The sequence below is a fragment of the Notamacropus eugenii genome, chromosome 5 (assembly GCF_028372415.1).
Source record: "Notamacropus eugenii isolate mMacEug1 chromosome 5, mMacEug1.pri_v2, whole genome shotgun sequence".
Classification (NCBI taxonomy): Eukaryota; Metazoa; Chordata; class Mammalia; order Diprotodontia; family Macropodidae; genus Notamacropus; species Notamacropus eugenii.
This window is the reverse complement of record NC_092876.1, coordinates 173,808,575-173,824,256: the sequence shown is the minus strand read 5'-3', so window position 1 is coordinate 173,824,256 and position 15,682 is coordinate 173,808,575. Positions and strand designations below refer to the sequence as shown.

The following is a 15,682-nucleotide window of genomic DNA, read 5'->3' as shown; positions in this document are numbered from 1 at the left end:
GAGTGGTCAGAGGAGGGAGGTTTCAGGCAGAAGTGGTTCCAGACGGAAGTAAAGGAGCCTGGGGCCTCCTGAATCTTTCCGTGCAAAGCTTAAACCTTCAACCTCTTTTTTTTTTTTTTTAAATTTCTAACTCCAATTATTTATTTCCCAAATTTTAACATTTTTAAAGTTTTCAGTTCCAAATCTATCTCTCCCTTCCCTCTCCCTGAGGATCATCTCAATTGATTATAGATTATACATGTGTAATTATGTAAAACATTTCCATATTAGTCATTTTGTACAAGAAGATGCGATTAAAAGAAAAAAAATGAAACAAAGAACGTGAAAAATAGCCTGCTTCAGTCTGTATCCAAACAATATTAGTTCTTTCTCTGGAGCGGGATAGCATGCTTCATCCTGAGTCCTTTGGTATTGTTTTGGATCATTGCATTGCTGAGGACAGCTAAGTCATTCATAGTTCTTCATCACACAATATTGCTGTTACTGTGGACAGCATTCTCCTGGTTCTGGTAACTTCGCTATGTATTAGTTCATGTAAAACTTTCCAGGTTTTCCCGAAATCATCCTGTTTGTCATTTCTTATAACATAATTATAGGCCACAACTTATTTATCCGTTTCCCCAAGTGGTGGTCATCCCTTTGATGTCCAATTCTCAGCCACCACAAAAAGAGCTGTTATAAATAGACCTAGCAGTGGTTATTGCTGGATCAAAGGGTGCATGGTTTGATAGACCTTTGGACATAGTTCCAAATTGCTCTCCAGAAAGCTCCTCAATCTCTTGAGACTCATTCTGTAGACTGTGGTGTGGGGAGGGGGGGTGTGGAGAAAGCAGTCAGCAATAAGTCTGAGATGTTTAGCAAAGGAAAAGGCTTTCGGAGCTAAGGTGACCCAACCCTCTTGGCTAAGCTTAGGTATCTTCATGGAACTTTTCTTTTTGTCAGGTTTGGACTTGAACCACAGCTCCCTCTCCCATCTCAAACTCTCCTGTCCTACTCTTTCATCTTTCTCTCTTCTGCCTAAATTTCAGTAGGTCCAATAAGAAAGCCCTCATTCCCTCCTCCTAGATTCTCCTCCCTACCTCTCCCCATGTCCTCTTCTATCCATGATGTGCCCCCCCCCCCACTTATTACAAACTCCCCCAAATCCTTGGCCTTTTAGGTAATTACTTCTAACACCTTTTAGCACTACCTGGAACCTGATCGTTCCTTAAGGATACCACATCCTGGGCAATCCCCTCCTAAACAGGCTGAACTTTCTCCCCTGCAACTTTCAGGATGTCAGTGGGCATGGGATACCTTCGCCTCTCCTCCCCCTACTTCCAGACCTCCTGCGACCATTACCCAACAACATCTCATCATTTGAAGTCCATGCCATCAGGTTAAACTACCCTTTCCCCATCCTTATTAAAGTCATCTATCAACCTCCAGGAAATTCTCCTTCAGTTATTTCAGCACATACCTCACAATTTTCTTTTACCACCCCCAACTCCTTCTATCCTTGGGGACTTTACATGGTTCCTCAATTTCCTTAACTCCAATCATCTACAACACTGGATTTCAGCCACCCCCCCTCCCAACCATGGACACTCCATAACAATTATCATCAGTGTATATACATACCCTGTGTCAGGTAGAATTATAATGACAAGACCAGTCTCCAATAGCCATTATATTATGTTGCCTCAAATCCTATTTATTCTCTCAATTCCCCATCCCTGTGGAATCTATGATGTCCCTACTCAGCCTGCATCCATCCTGTGGTTACGCATTTCAGGGATGCTCTTCCCACCACCTTAGGATTCTTTGACCTTCCATCACCTCTACCTTGTTTATCACCTTAGTCAGGCCAGCTCTCTGCTTTAACCATTTCCAGTCCAGAGGTGCCCAGTCCTTATGGAGAAAGTAGCACAGCTTTGTTTATTTCGTTCATTATAAGTTAATACTCTATAAACTCAATTGGATCCTTTATGTAGTAGTCATTTTTTTAAATCACCTCCCTCATTCTCCTCTAATCCACCAAACCTTGCCTCCACGCTCCAGATTTTCAGCCAATGACTGTGCTTCCTACTTTAAAGAGAAAATTGATGTTATCTAACAGTGAGTTTCCTCAATGACGCTGCTCCACCTTAAAATACAATATATGTATTGTAACCTCTTTACTCTCATTTAAAGAAGTGAATCAACTCCCTACTAAGGCTAACCTGTACTCTGACTTTTATGTCTTCTTCATCTTCCAGTATCTCATTCTATTCATCATTACTTTTATTTTTAATTTCCATTATTTCCTACTTTGTTCCCCTCTGCCTATATAGCCGTACAACACTCCCCTAGCTAAAACAAAATTCCTCCCCTTGGCTCTATTTCTCTCTTTCCTCAAGCAACAGTCTCATCTTTTCCACTCTTTTCATCACAACCATTCTGGCATGAGAATGTCAGTCTCGATTCCTACATCACTCCCCCCTCATTCCTCAACCTGTTTTAATGTGACTGCATTCTGTTGAAACTTTCCTTCAAGGTGATCTACGTCCACCCGAATTCAAGAGAAAATAGGCAACATAGCAAAATAGAGGCCTTTCACCGGGGCAAGCGAGCTGCAGCTGGAGGTGCCACATAGCAAGTGCTGGGGTACAAGAGGGAGCTGGCAGCACGGTTTATATAGGTACTAAGGCAGAGGGAATGGCCAAGCTGGTGGGAGAGGTTTAGTTAGATGGATTGGCCAGGCTGCAGATGAGAGAAGTTAGGGGCGTCTCACTACTTTTTGGTTTAGGTTGTTTTGCATATCAAGCAAAAGTCTATAGAAAAAGCATCTTAGGAGGGGAGAATTTGGGAGATTTAAAAAATAATCAGCAGCCAAGAGTGACGAACTCTAACCAGCCCCAGGCATGCACTGGCGGGGAAGAGAGTCGAGGTCAGCTTCAGTCAGCTGAGTTAGACCCCTACAACCTCCTAATTGTCAAACTGTCAAAAATGCCAAAGGCGTTTTCTCCGTCTGCTTCCTCTTAGCCCTCTCTGTAGCATGGACAAATGTTGATTCTCGTTACTTTCTTGGTTTTTGTGATGACATCACTCCCTTGGCTCTCTACTTATCTCCCTAACTGCTCCTTTTCAGTCCTTCCTTCTTTCTGTCCCCTACAGGACTGCAAAGAACACTGGGTTGAGTTAGAAGACGGGTGTAAATCTTGGCTTTGTCACTTTGCCATGTGATTTTAAACAAGTTATTCAATCCCTTAAGGTTTTAGTTTCCTAACCTGTAAAATGAGGGGGGTTGGACCTCTAAGGTCCTTTTTTGGTTTTCAATCTGACGATTTCTTAACATAGACGCTTTTGGGATCCTCTCGTCCCTCTTTTCTTCTGTCTTCGTTGGGGGCCTTTTCTACTCCTTCAGTTTCAAATATCACCTCTTTGCAGATGGCTTCCAAATACACCTCTTTCACCTGAAATCCAGACTAGCATTTCCAGAAGTTTACTGGATCTTTGTACCTGTCTCACCAGCAACCCTTCCCATCTTTCTCTCCTAAACCTATGCATCTTTGTAACCTCCCTATTTCACTGTCCAGTCATTCTAACTGTAAAGTCAACTTTGATCCCTCCTTGATCCTTGTCCTCCCACATATCTGGTAGTCAAGTTTCAACATCTCTCTTCCACCAATCCCCTTCTTTCTATTTCTGTTGCAATCACTCAAGCTCAGGCACTTATTTCATTGTGAACCATACTCCTACAATGTCCACCTAGTGAGCCCACGTCTCTCAAGTACCTTTCCCTCTTCTGAGCTGTGGTTTACACCTGCCAGCAGATTTTTCTTCATATACAGCTCAGATCCCATCACAAACTGTTCACTGGGTCCCCACTGCCTCTTTAGCCAAGTCTTCAAAGCCCTTTAAGATCCAACTCCAACCTTTCTAGCTTCTCTGAACCTATTCTTCATTGAATGGATCATTTTCTGAACCTGAGATGTACTTCTATCACCATTATTGGCTCAAACCCACATTCCTTCATCTCTAGCCATGAAATCCCATTTCACCTTTAAACATTGTCTCTGCCTCTTCTGTGAAGCCTTCCTTTGTTCCCTTTGTAGGTATTATCATTGCCTTTCCTGAAGCATTTTATTTATAATTTTCATGCATTTATCATATCCTCATTTGTGTTAGGCTTATTGGTGTGCATGTTTTATTTTCCCCATACTAGATTGTGGAGTCAAGAACAGGAATTGTGTTTTGTTTGATTTTCTGTCACCCTTAGTACCTAGCACAAATTAGATGCTTAATATATGCTTTCTCAATGAACTCCAGTATTCATTAGTGAGGGCAAAGCAGGGGTTTCTCTGCTATTGAGTAAACCCTCAGGGATACTTGCCAAGGTAAAGCAATAAGAAGCTAAGCACAGGAGGGACTGGGGGCAAACTTAGGGTAGGGATAGGTGGGGATGGAGCTGTTGGTGGGGCAAAACTATATTGTCCCAATTCCATATTCTTTGGCCTGGAAACCCATACTTAAACTCAGCTTCCAAGTTCATTCTCATTCATATGGAAGGTAAAAGACATTCCACTCAGTTAAATTACTGTATGTAAGGACAGGAAGAAAGTAGTTCAGTGGATTCCCTAACCATTTTTGTTATGTAGTCCCAAATGAGGCCCTTTCTACCACTTATCCTCCTTTTAGTCTTTCTTGACTCTCCATCCCATTCTGTCTCTTCCAAACCTTCTCTCCACTGCCCTACCTCTCCACTTCCTGCCTCTTTGCAGGGAACTTCACCAAATACTTCACTGAAAAAACGAAGGCCTCTTCTCACCTCTACACTGCAAGTCACCTCAATATTATTCCTTTTCCTCCCTTGCTCCATTCTCAGGGGAAGAGGTGGCTCTTCTCCTTGCCAGTGGGCCCTTAATTCCATCTGCCCTTGGAGACTACTCATTAGATGATCACTTTTCTCTAATTTTCTACTTCTCTTTGTTGGCTCCTTCTCTGTTGCTCACAAATGTAGACATCTTTCATCCTTGAAAAGCTTTCACTTAATTTTGCCATCCTCAATTTCAGATCCATACTCCTAGGAAATGAGCTACGTGTGCTCTTTGCTCCCACTTTCTTACATCCCATTTCACTTAACACTTTACAATCTGGCTTCTGACCTCCTCATTCGAATGAAACTGCTCTAGAAGTTTACAGTGATTTATTGTTTGCCAAATTCAGTGACCTTCTCTTCTTATTCTTGACCTTTTTGTGACATTTTAAAAAAATAATTTTTTTTCAGCAAATGAAAATCTATCTTTTATTCCTTCTCCTTTTCCCACCCCAATGAAGAAACACCTTGTAAAAAATATGCATAGTCAAGCCAAATGAATTTCTGTATTGGCCATGTCCTACAAAGATATGCCTCAGTGTGTATCCTGCGTCCGCTGCCTCTCTGGTAGCACATTTCATCATCAGTGCTGTGGGATTGCTATTGGTCCTGATGTTGATCAGAACTCTAAAGTCTGTCAGTGCCTTCACAATGTGGCTGTTATTGGATCAATTGTTAGCCTGCTTCTGTTCACTGAACTCTGCGTTTCTGCAGCATTTGGCAGTGCTGAGTGCGTCATTCACCTAAACACTCGTGTGTGTGTGTGTGTGTGTGTGTGTGTGTGTGTGTGTTCCTTCTTTTTGGTCTCTTTGTTGAAGGGATAATGTTGACGTCATTTGCAATGCAGAATTGAACAAGGGATTATCCCCCTGGTTCTGCCCCCAGATTTGTGAATGTGCCTTCAATATGTCCTTCTTCTATTGGGCTCTCTTTTATGTAACTTCATCAGATCAAGTTCAACTATCACCTCTGTGCAGACAGCCTTCAGACTGATATTTATATTAACGCTGTGCCCCATCTCCACCCCCACTCCCCAGTTCCATAACTCACTTTGTCCCTACACACACCCTTTCTATTCTAACTTCCCAGTTTCTTTGGGCGCCCTACCATCTTCAGTAACCTGGATTGGAAACTATAAGAATAATCCTGATTCTTCCTTTTCCCTTATGTTCACTCAATTGATGAGTTGTGTCAATTCAAATTTCACGATAAATCTTAAATCTAATCCTGATTCATTCACACAGCCTAGTTCAGACCCTAACCTGGCCTGGACTGTTGCAATTATCTCCTAGTTGGTCTCCCAACCCCTCTCCAATCTACCCTCCATACAGCTGCCAAATTAATATTCCTAAAGTACAAGCATGACCACATCATTACTTTGTTCCAGAAGCTCCAATGGTTCCCTTTATCCTAGCAGCTCTAGGGTAAATCACAAAAGTCTCTGTTGAGCAGTTAAGGCCATTTAGAATTGTTCCAGTCTACCTTACCAGGCATGTTATCCTATTTTCCTTCACATATTATACAGCCCATGCAAAATGTCCGGTTTGCTGTTTATGACATTTTATCTTTTTATCTCTGCCTTTGCCCAGGCTGCCCCCATGTCTGGAATGTTCTCCTCCCTCACCTGTCTCATAGAATCCCTAACTTCCCTCAAAGTTAGGGATTCCTAAGTTCCCCCCATATGTAGTTGTGAGCACCCTTGCCCACAATCCCAGAAGTTCCTTAGTATAGAGTTTGTATTTCAATTTTTAATTTATGTGCTGTCTCTTCCAAACAAACCCCTGGATAACAGCACAATGCCTGGCATATAACTTTTTATTCACTCGTTTTAGACGTGGCTTACTTTATAACTCCACTTGAAATTTTCTTGGCAAAGATACTAGAGTGGTTTGCCATTTCCTTTTCCAGGTCATTTTATAGATGAAGGAATAAGGCAAACAGTGAAGTGACTTCCCCAGGGTCACACAGCTAGGAGGTGTCTGAGGCCAGATCTGAACTCCTGAAGATGTCTTCCTGACTCCAAGCCCCACACTCTAACCATTCTGCCACCTAGCTGCCTTCTGGTAAGTAATAAGCTTTTAAATACTCGTTGAATAAAAATTATGGCTTTTCTGGAACCCTAACCTTTAAGTTTTGTTTGTAAAGGGTATTCTTTCCAGCCGTAGGTAAAACGGGTGATGAAGAAACCGAAATTCAGAGAAGCTATGTAATTTGCCCAGAGGTAGCTGGTGGCACAGTGAATGGAGTGCTGGGCCTGGGGCCAGGAAGACCTGAATTCAAAATCAGCCTGGGACACACATGTGTGTTGTGACTGTGGGCAAAATACTTTTAATCTTTCTGTTTCCTCAACTGTGCACTGGAGATGATAATAATAGCAGCTACTTGACAGAGTTGTTGTGAGGATCAAACAAGATAATATCTATAAAATGCTTAGCACAGTGCCCAAAGTAGGTACTATATAAATGCTTTATTTCTTTCCTTTCTCCTCCCAGTATCACACAACTCACGTCAGAGCCAGGTCCTTCCTGGCTTCAAATCCAGTGCTCTTTCGACCGTACCCTGCCTTTCAGGTGAGAAAACAGATCCCAAAAGATTAAGTGACCTGGCTAAGGTGACACAACTATTAAAAAGCAGAACTTTGAATCCAGGTCCTCTGATTTCAGAATGAGTTCCTTTTCCATACACCACAATGCCATCCTCTGAGACTCTTAGAGTTACTTCTGAGGGGAAGGATGAATGAAGTCAGCCAGTGGAGCATTCCATAAAAGTCCTCTGGCCTCCTAATTTGGGCATTTTTAAAAAGAATGCACAGTTTCTCTTAACTCTTTACTATATGACAACTTTTACTGGACAAAAACTTATTAAGTATTCACTAGATGAACATTGGGCTTTACAATTAGGGCTTTCCCCCAGAGTAATTCACCTGTGAATGTTGGACTGTGGTCAGTAGGTAATGTTGATGGTAAATTTAACCCATTCTTGCTCTGCAATTCCTCCCTGCCTGCTAGGCTGTCCTGATCTACATCTTGCCATTGGACCCAGATGGCTCTGAAGGAGAAAGTGAGGCTGGTGACTTTTGCACAGCCCTCCCTCACTTAAATCCAATTTGCCTGCATGTCATGGCATCATGGCATGTCTTTGAGAATGAAGGACAAATAACAACCTCTATGAGCTGCCTGACTGGGAACCCAACTGGAACTGGCCAGTTGGGCAATTCAGTTCCTTCCTGCTTCCCTTTCCTCTTTCTTTCCTTTCCTTTCCCTCTGTCCACATAGGGTATCACATTCTTACCTGTAGGTGCTCTGCCCAAAGGAATGTAAATTTTGATCTCTGAAACCTCTCAAGATAGCTTGACTTAAGGTTTAGGTCCTAGATTTCCTTAAGGACCATGACTTACACCCAAATCACTCTGGCTCTCATGGACTGGCCAACAATAGGTCCCCATTTAGTCAGTTTGCAGCGATTGGCTCAGAGTAAATGTAAACAGCAATTGTTTCTGTTTTGGCCAGAAACCCTAGGGGTCTCTCTCTCCCCCAGATAAATTTTTTTTATTAAGCAAAAAAGGCCATTCTCTGTTTCATTTCTTCCCTGGCCTTCATTACTGAATGAGCATGGTCTCAGTCAAAGGTGAAAGACCTTAGCTTAAAAAGGCCAAGGTCCCTCACTACATCCAGGACCATATTCAGTTGTTTTCATCTATATCTGACCACTGGTCCCAGATGGCTCCAGAGGAGAAAGTGAAGCTGGTGACTTTGCATAGCCCTGCCTCACTTAAATCCAATTCACTTGCATGTCATGGTATCACCTCCCTGAGGTCTTGATTTTCTTCAAGAATGAAGGACAGACAAGAACAGCCTGATACCCTCACCCTGTTTACTAAGGATTATGGGTTCCTGGCTGGTAGCCATGGCAATGATGATTGGATCAGGAACCAGAACTATGACACAGGAATGATACTGAAGAGAAGCTCAGTTCCCCATGTCCTGAAAAATCATTTATAATTAAAGGCTATCAAAGGCACCTACCGTTGGCTTTAAAGAAGAGGGTACAGTATGTGGGTGGGGAAGGAGTCATTGGGTTTATTGACTGATGAACAGGGTAAAGTATTAAGTCAGTAGGCGTGGGCTCAGACTGCCTCAGAGTGCTCAGACCCTGACTGCTAACTAGTTGAGAATCTTGGACAGGTGCCAAATGAAGAGCTGGCACTGAGCACTTCAGCATTCTTAATGTACTGTGACCAGTTTGGTTTCCTGTTGTGAGTGAACTCCAACTATGATCAGGAAGCAGTCCTGGGAACCAGCCTCAATTGTCCATGTCCATGCTTGGGTAGCATGGCTCAGAGGCAGCAGTGCAGGGGGCTCGGGTATTATAGATTTGCATGCTGGTCCTTGACTTTCTGAGAATGTTGCTCTGGATAGCTTCTTCCTCATAGACAAAGGGATAGGCAGACCTAAAGAAAGAGGGAGATTAGGACACTTAGGTTAAATCTAGCTAAATCCAACCTTATTCCTACCTGGGAAAAGGAACTTCTAGCATGGCCATGCTGGCACAAGATAGGAAGAGGCCTGTGATTACTGGAAGGGACTGTAGATATGGTTGAGGGATGGGGCCTGGTTGGCAAAGTGATGATGCTTACAAGTTTAGATGATATTGCTCTCCAGGACCTTTTCTTCCAGGTAGAATCGGTTGAAGGAGAATAGGTTCAGGTCAATAGTGTTGAAATCTCCATTCAGCAGTATTTCTGCCACAGCCCTTCCCACACCAGGGGCATGTTGTATCCCATGACCACTGAAGCCCGTGGCAAAGTACATGTTGGAGACCAGTGGATGGGGTCCCACTATGCCATTCTGGTCAAACGTGTTATAATCATAGTAGCCAGCCCAGGCGCTCCGTACCTACATGGAGTTAAGGAAAGTATTTTAAAATTCTGACTCCCTGTACATGGCAAACACTAACCCACCTTTCTATCCCATTAGCCCCAGTTCCCTGATGGGATAAATGACCAAAGGTACTCTTAGGACCATCTTAACAGTTGGTCCTAATGGCAGAAGTAGAGTTAGAGAGCTTCCATTGCTACCAGAATTCCCCCAAAATTATTTCCCCCTATCCCCTAACAAAGAATTCTCTCTGTCAATTACCTTCAGGGAACTGAAAGATGGAACCCTCTGGGCCAGATGGGGCCACACTTTTTCCTGAAAGAAGTCGGGATCTACTTCTAGATCTTGAGTATCTGATTCATCATCCTAAGGTGAAAGCAGGATGTGAGCTCTAAGGTATTGGGGAAAGAAGATGGAATCCCTTTTGCCCCACAGATCACACTTTAGGCTTAGCAGGTGAAACTGATTCCTTTTCTTAGTTCTTTTTTGGAGAGAGTCAGCTCTCCTTTCCTCTATTTCAAACTTCAAGGAGACTGCAGTACCAACTGTGCTGGGCACACCACAGAAAGTCCCTAAGTAATTGGTTAACTGATAACCACAAAAGTTTATTATCTAAACTCTTCCCCTCGCCACCTAAAGGTTTCATATGGAACCCCCAGCTTACCTCCATAGGGCTACAGCCACCTAAGTAGTGACCACCTAGTCCTTCTCGTCTGAAATAGGCTCCACTGATGTCTGTAAGGAATGGGGCCTCCAAGCCAGGACCTTGTGGGCAATGCCATACATAAACATACCTGCCACATTCCAGGGAGAGCAGAGTCAGAGGAGTTGTGCATCCCCTCCTCCAATTTGAAATCTTTGACTCCCTTCCTCCCGCCCTTACTCAGAATCCTATTACCTTTTTCTTGGCTCCACAGGAAGCCGGGTACCTTGCAAAGTGCCTGGGGGCCCAATGCCAATTCCAGCTAGCTCTGCTAACTCCCCAGACCAGGCCCCAGCAGCATTGATCACTATAGCACACTCCACAGGTTGGTATTCCAGGCTGTTGTTCATCTTCACCTGTGGGCATCAGGGGGATGAGGGTTGGTTTAGATAGGAAAGGGGGCAATTTTTGTCTAGCACCAGGCACCATAAAAGATTCATTCTTTTCTGACTTTTGCATCATGGCCAGTGGGCAAAAGATTAGTTCCTACAGAAGCAGGCAAGGAAGTTAGATGGATGTGAGAAGGGAAGGTTAAAATAAAGCCAGTCACTGCTCACTGCTTTGGGTACTTACTTACATGGACCTCATAAATTCTTTTAATGTCTACTTGTTCCCCTCTGGAAGTCACCATGGGCCTCACTGAAGAGACTAACTCTGGAGAAAAGAGAGAAAATGGCCTCTTGTGTCTCTGGGAAGGAAGCTGAAGAAAACCCCAGGCCTCCCCACCAGGAGGGGCAGTCTAGGAGTACAGTGAAGACCAGGGCTTCTTATAGGTGTCAGGGGAAGGCTGAGATCATGTAATCAGGAAGAACGGGACTAAATACAACCTGAAGAGGACTGAGATCTTCAAAGAAAACCCAGGCTATAGAAGAGCCTGGTCATTGGCTAAGGTCAAGAGGGAGGATACCTAGGACCACTGCCTATCTTGTTTAGCCTAGAGATAAAAATGAAAACATCCTTTCAGGGCTTGGTTCATGAAAAGTACAAGGGTAAGGTATAAGACTCACCTGTGACCTCCCCATGGCTGTGATAGACCCCCATAGACAGAGCCTTTCGGCGAAGTCCCTGAAGCAGGCACCATGGATCAAACCAGCCCTCATTCTCCAGCCCTGGGCAGGGAAGATAGTGAGAAGGGAGTGTCTTTACCTATCCAAATGGACAAAAGTCATAGCCAGATGAAGTGCAGATTGACTATATGTAGAAAGATTACCACCCCAGGGCTCTTGATCAAATCCTGTTCTTTAGAAAAAGATGGCCCCTTCCTTTTCCCTTGGGAAGTCTCACCATAAGATGCCAAGGCTACACCCGCTGTGTTGATCCAGGGAAATTTGTTTTTAAGTTGTTCAGGGGACATCAGGCAAACTTTGGCTCCTTCTTGCCTAAGAAAAATGGAAGGGGGAGAGCTTAGAAAAAAAAAAAGAGGTGGAAAAAATATGGAGGACCAGAACCAGAAAAATGTGTTTTCTTTTCATGACAGATGGGACTGGTTCTACCTTTGTGACTCTCAGTAGGAAGCAGTCTCTAGGTGTGAAATGGGGAGGCCTAAGACTTTCATCTGAAATGACTTGCAGAAAGTTACATAGAGCTGGGTATAGGGCATGGAGAGATATCTGGAGGGTGCTACTCCTAGTCCCTGCTGGGCACCCACCTCTGCACTTTTACATTGTGTTCCATCAATGAAGCATTTTCTTCTGAAGCCAGTAGAAGGTGGCCTGAGGGACTGAAATGGATATCTAGGGGAGGCTCATCAGGAACAGCTAGGTATTCCTGTGGGATATAGAAAATATGGGTGGGATGACAGCCATTATACACCACAGTAGACAGCTGACTGCAATGACAGGGAGGTCCTTAGAAGGGCCGGGTAGGGGCTCCCTCACTTCCCATTAGTGACCTAGGAAATTTCCAAACCCAGAAGTCTCCCAATCACTATTACTGGTAAGAAAGAATCAGGTCTCCTAACTCTAAATATAAACCTTGGTTCCCTCAGCTGGCTAGGCCCTTCTCCTCCTGGCCCAATTATTTCCCCACCTTTTCCCCAAGCCCTCATATACATTGATGTTACGGAGGAATTCAATGGAGAAGAGAGATAACTGGATGTTCTGAGGGATGGAGAACTGCTGTCGAATGTCTCCTATGGAAAGTCTGGTGGAGGTCCTAGAGTACTGCAAGACACAATATGGGATAGAGTTTAATTAATCATTGGGACAAACATCATATGTAGAGTGCTGTACTTAGAGGTGTCAGTCTGAGTTGGAGGAAAATCATGCCCTCAAAATGGGTAAATGTGAAAGCAATCAATAAGGAATCTTATATCAATGCACAAATCAATTCAGATCATCAGATGTATGGAAAAAAAGAGGGTCAATTTGAGTAAAGAGGACTGGGAATAGTGGGGAGCTGAAGAAGGAAGTTTGAAATTTAATACTTTCTTGGAACTGCAAACCAGTAGTCTTTTTGGAAAGCAATGTGATAGTATACAGTAAAAGCTGTAAAAAATAATCATACTTCTTTATTCACTTTTGCTGGGAATTTACTGTTACTATTTTCAAAAAGAAAAAAGTTATTCAGAGATTTTTTTGAAGCAGCATTATTTGAAACTGCAGAAAATTAGAAGCAATTTAAATATTCAAAAGGAAAATGGTTAAATTGTGATATGTTAATGTAATGTAATGCCACAATGAAATCTTGAAAAATTTTAAAGAAATGATGAAAAGTGAAAAAAGCATAACCAGAAGAATATACGTATTCTAATAAAAGGGAAAAAGAGGCAGAATGAATTTTCAAAAATTCCTAAGAGACTTAAAGAGATTATGGTAAAGGTTGGTATGATACTGTAGGCACTGGAATTCATTTTTTAAAATGTAAACAGTTACAAAGCAAGTTACATTGATGTTTCATATTAAGTTAAATATACATGATTTAAACAATGATATTTAATGCACTGGGTAATGGGAGCAAGAGGAGGGACATGTCCAATGCATATATGATGACCTGCAAAGATTTGGCCGAGATCCTGGAAGATTCCAGAAAACAAGAGGCTGTGGTGTCTGATTGCCTTAACCACAATTTGAACTGAGGGGTTTGAGGGCCAGAGCTGGGAAAGCTCATTCTTGGAAACGGGACTGGGGACAGCCATCTTTGTAAAACACTTGAATTACTATAAGCTGCCTCTCAGGGTAGGAGCCTTGAGATAACTGGTTCCAAGGCAACTGGGTACAAACAACAATCTTTTGCATTTTGACCTAGTTAGCAGCGAGGAGGAACATCTTTCTCTCTCTCTAAACTCCCTCCCAGGTGGGGTAAAATCTGACCTCCCTGCCCCTTTTGTCTGTCCAGTCCTCACCGTAGGATCTCGTTCCACCACCAGTACCCGTATGGCATTTTTCCTTGCCTCCAGCCGCTTCAGCCAGTAGGCCACAGACCAACCGATCACACCACCCCCTATGATCACCACATCTGCATGTTCTGGGGGCAGGTGGCTCGTGTCAGTAAATGGCTCCCAGGATCCTCCAGGCCAGGCCACTTGCAGTTTCTTCTTAAACTCTGCCCATTTTCCATCTTTGTCTATAGGGAGAGGCTAGAGTTACAGAGAGCTATTCTACACTCTTCCTTTCTCACCCTGGAAGTGAAAATTCTCTGGCGAGGCTGACTAAGACATGGGATTAGCCTTCCCACCTCAACTCCACTTCTCAAGAATCTCTCACTGCTTTACTGTAATTAGTCTCCCAAGTGGGCTCCTAGTGCCTCTACCCGCTCCCCTAAAAATCCTCAACAGTGATATCAGTTCCATCACCTGGAAACAATACCACTACTTGCTGGGGTACCTTCGGTAAGTCACTTAATCTACTCTGGGCCTCAGTTTCCTCATCTGTAAGGTAAGGGAGTTGGAAAAGATGACAAAGTCCCTTCCTTGATAACATCCCATGATTCTAAACTTTTTATCCTTTCAGATCCACCTGAGCAAGCAAAGAATCCAAGGTCTAAAGGATGAAGTCCATGTTCATTAACCTTGTATTAAAGTATCTCCTCAATGCAAGTGTCTAACCCAGTGGATTTAGGACTTGGAGTCAGAGGGTTTGGGTTTGAACCCAGTCCTATTTGTTTTATAGGGCATGGGTTCTTAATCTGGGGTTCAGAGTTCCGTAGAGAGATTTCAAGGGAGTATGTGAACTTGGAATGGAAAAAAAAATTGTCTTTAGTTTCACTAAAATCAAATTGAAATTGAGCATTTGTTTCAATTCATTAAAAACATGACTCTGAGATGGGGTCCACAGGCTTCACTAGACTGCCAGAGAGGTCTGGGACACATCTACTTCCCCTCCCAGGGTCTGTTTCTTCAAACGTCAAACGAGAGGGTCAGCCTGCTGATCTGGCCCTCAAAGATCCCAGCCTTCTTATTCATCCCTCCGTTGCCCCCGTCTCCAGGTCCCAGCAATCTCCTAGCACATTCACCCACTCCCAGGGAAGCTCCAATCCAGCCTCAGGCACCAGCTGCGGGACCCTGGGCATGTCTCTGCCGGGCGCAGTTTCTCCAACGGTAAAATGGGGATAATGATGGCACCGACCTGCCAGTAAAGTGCTTAGCGTGATACCTGGCACGTAATATGGGCCATGATCTAGACTTAGGGACCTCCTAAGTGATGTCACTCCCCGTCTTAACTGCCAGGAAGGTTTCCCCTAAGTAGTGCCGAATGTCCTCTCAATTCTGGTGGGTAAACTGAGGCACTGCTGGGTGCACGTGGGCAGGGCCAGGCCCCTCCTCCCCCCGCCCCCGCCCATTCAGCCTCGGCGCGAAGGCAGTCCTCCTCCCCGGCCCTGGGCTAAGGGCTCTGCCTGGAAGGGAAAGGGGCAGGTCAAGGTGCCCAGGGTCCTCGGCCGCGAAGAGGCTCCTAGCTGCAGATCCCCATTCTCCCCACTTTACCCTCGAAGGGGCCTCTACTGCGCGTGCGCAGGCCCCGGCTCAGCAATCCTCGGGAAAGCCCCAACTGCAGGGCCAGGCGGAGCATGGCACCCTCAGAGCGCAGGCAACCTCTCCCGGTACCGACACCTTCGAGTCATCGCCCCGCGCCTCCCGCAGCCAATTCTCATTGGCTTACTCCGGGACACTCCCCCTACGTCATTGGTCAGAATCATCACGCAACTTCCAACCAGTTCTGGCTCCGCCCCCGGCACTCATTGGCCAGTTCAGTATACGCCAGCCATACGGGGCAGGGTTGGGGGAGGGAGGAGGAAAAAAAGCCCTAGAGACTCGAAACGGAAGTGCGG

The 15,682-nt window shown here is 44.3% G+C and overlaps 1 protein-coding gene across 2 annotated transcripts; it reads right to left on the bottom strand.

Annotated features, from left to right (window-relative positions):
• Nucleotides 1-8,805: 8,805 nt before the first annotated feature.
• On the bottom strand, nucleotides 8,806-15,506 carry FOXRED1 (FAD dependent oxidoreductase domain containing 1). Of its 2 annotated transcripts, XM_072611518.1 has the most exons (12): nucleotides 15,339-15,506; nucleotides 13,761-13,981; nucleotides 12,469-12,579; nucleotides 12,066-12,184; nucleotides 11,702-11,796; nucleotides 11,425-11,526; nucleotides 10,995-11,071; nucleotides 10,613-10,773; nucleotides 10,379-10,508; nucleotides 9,976-10,080; nucleotides 9,474-9,732; nucleotides 8,806-9,287 (listed from the first exon to the last, which is right to left on the bottom strand). In XM_072611518.1, exons 1-11 carry the CDS (start codon nucleotides 15,421-15,423, stop codon nucleotides 9,478-9,480), a joined length of 1,461 nt encoding a protein of 486 aa, XP_072467619.1. In that variant the 5' UTR covers nucleotides 15,424-15,506; the 3' UTR covers nucleotides 8,806-9,287; nucleotides 9,474-9,477. The 2 variants fall into 2 exon arrangements, with proteins under 2 accessions (XP_072467619.1, XP_072467620.1); XM_072611519.1 differs by lacking the exon at nucleotides 13,761-13,981 and having other exon boundaries at nucleotides 15,339-15,443.
• Nucleotides 15,507-15,682: the final 176 nt, after the last annotated feature.

What these genes read in the sequence shown, in the direction of transcription:
- FOXRED1 (XM_072611518.1), bottom strand. Translation starts at nt 15,423, where the DNA reads ATGCTCCGCCTGGCCCTGCAGTTGGGGCTTTCCCGAGGATTGCTGAGC. An exon ending in CAGCCATGGGGAGGTCACAG is followed by an intron (nt 11,072 to 11,424) that starts GTGAGTCTTATA and finishes TCTTTTCTCCAG; the next exon opens with AGTTAGTCTCTTCAGTGAGG. An exon ending in CATCTTTCAGTTCCCTGAAG is followed by an intron (nt 9,733 to 9,975) that starts GTAATTGACAGA and finishes AACTCCATGTAG; the next exon opens with GTACGGAGCGCCTGGGCTGG.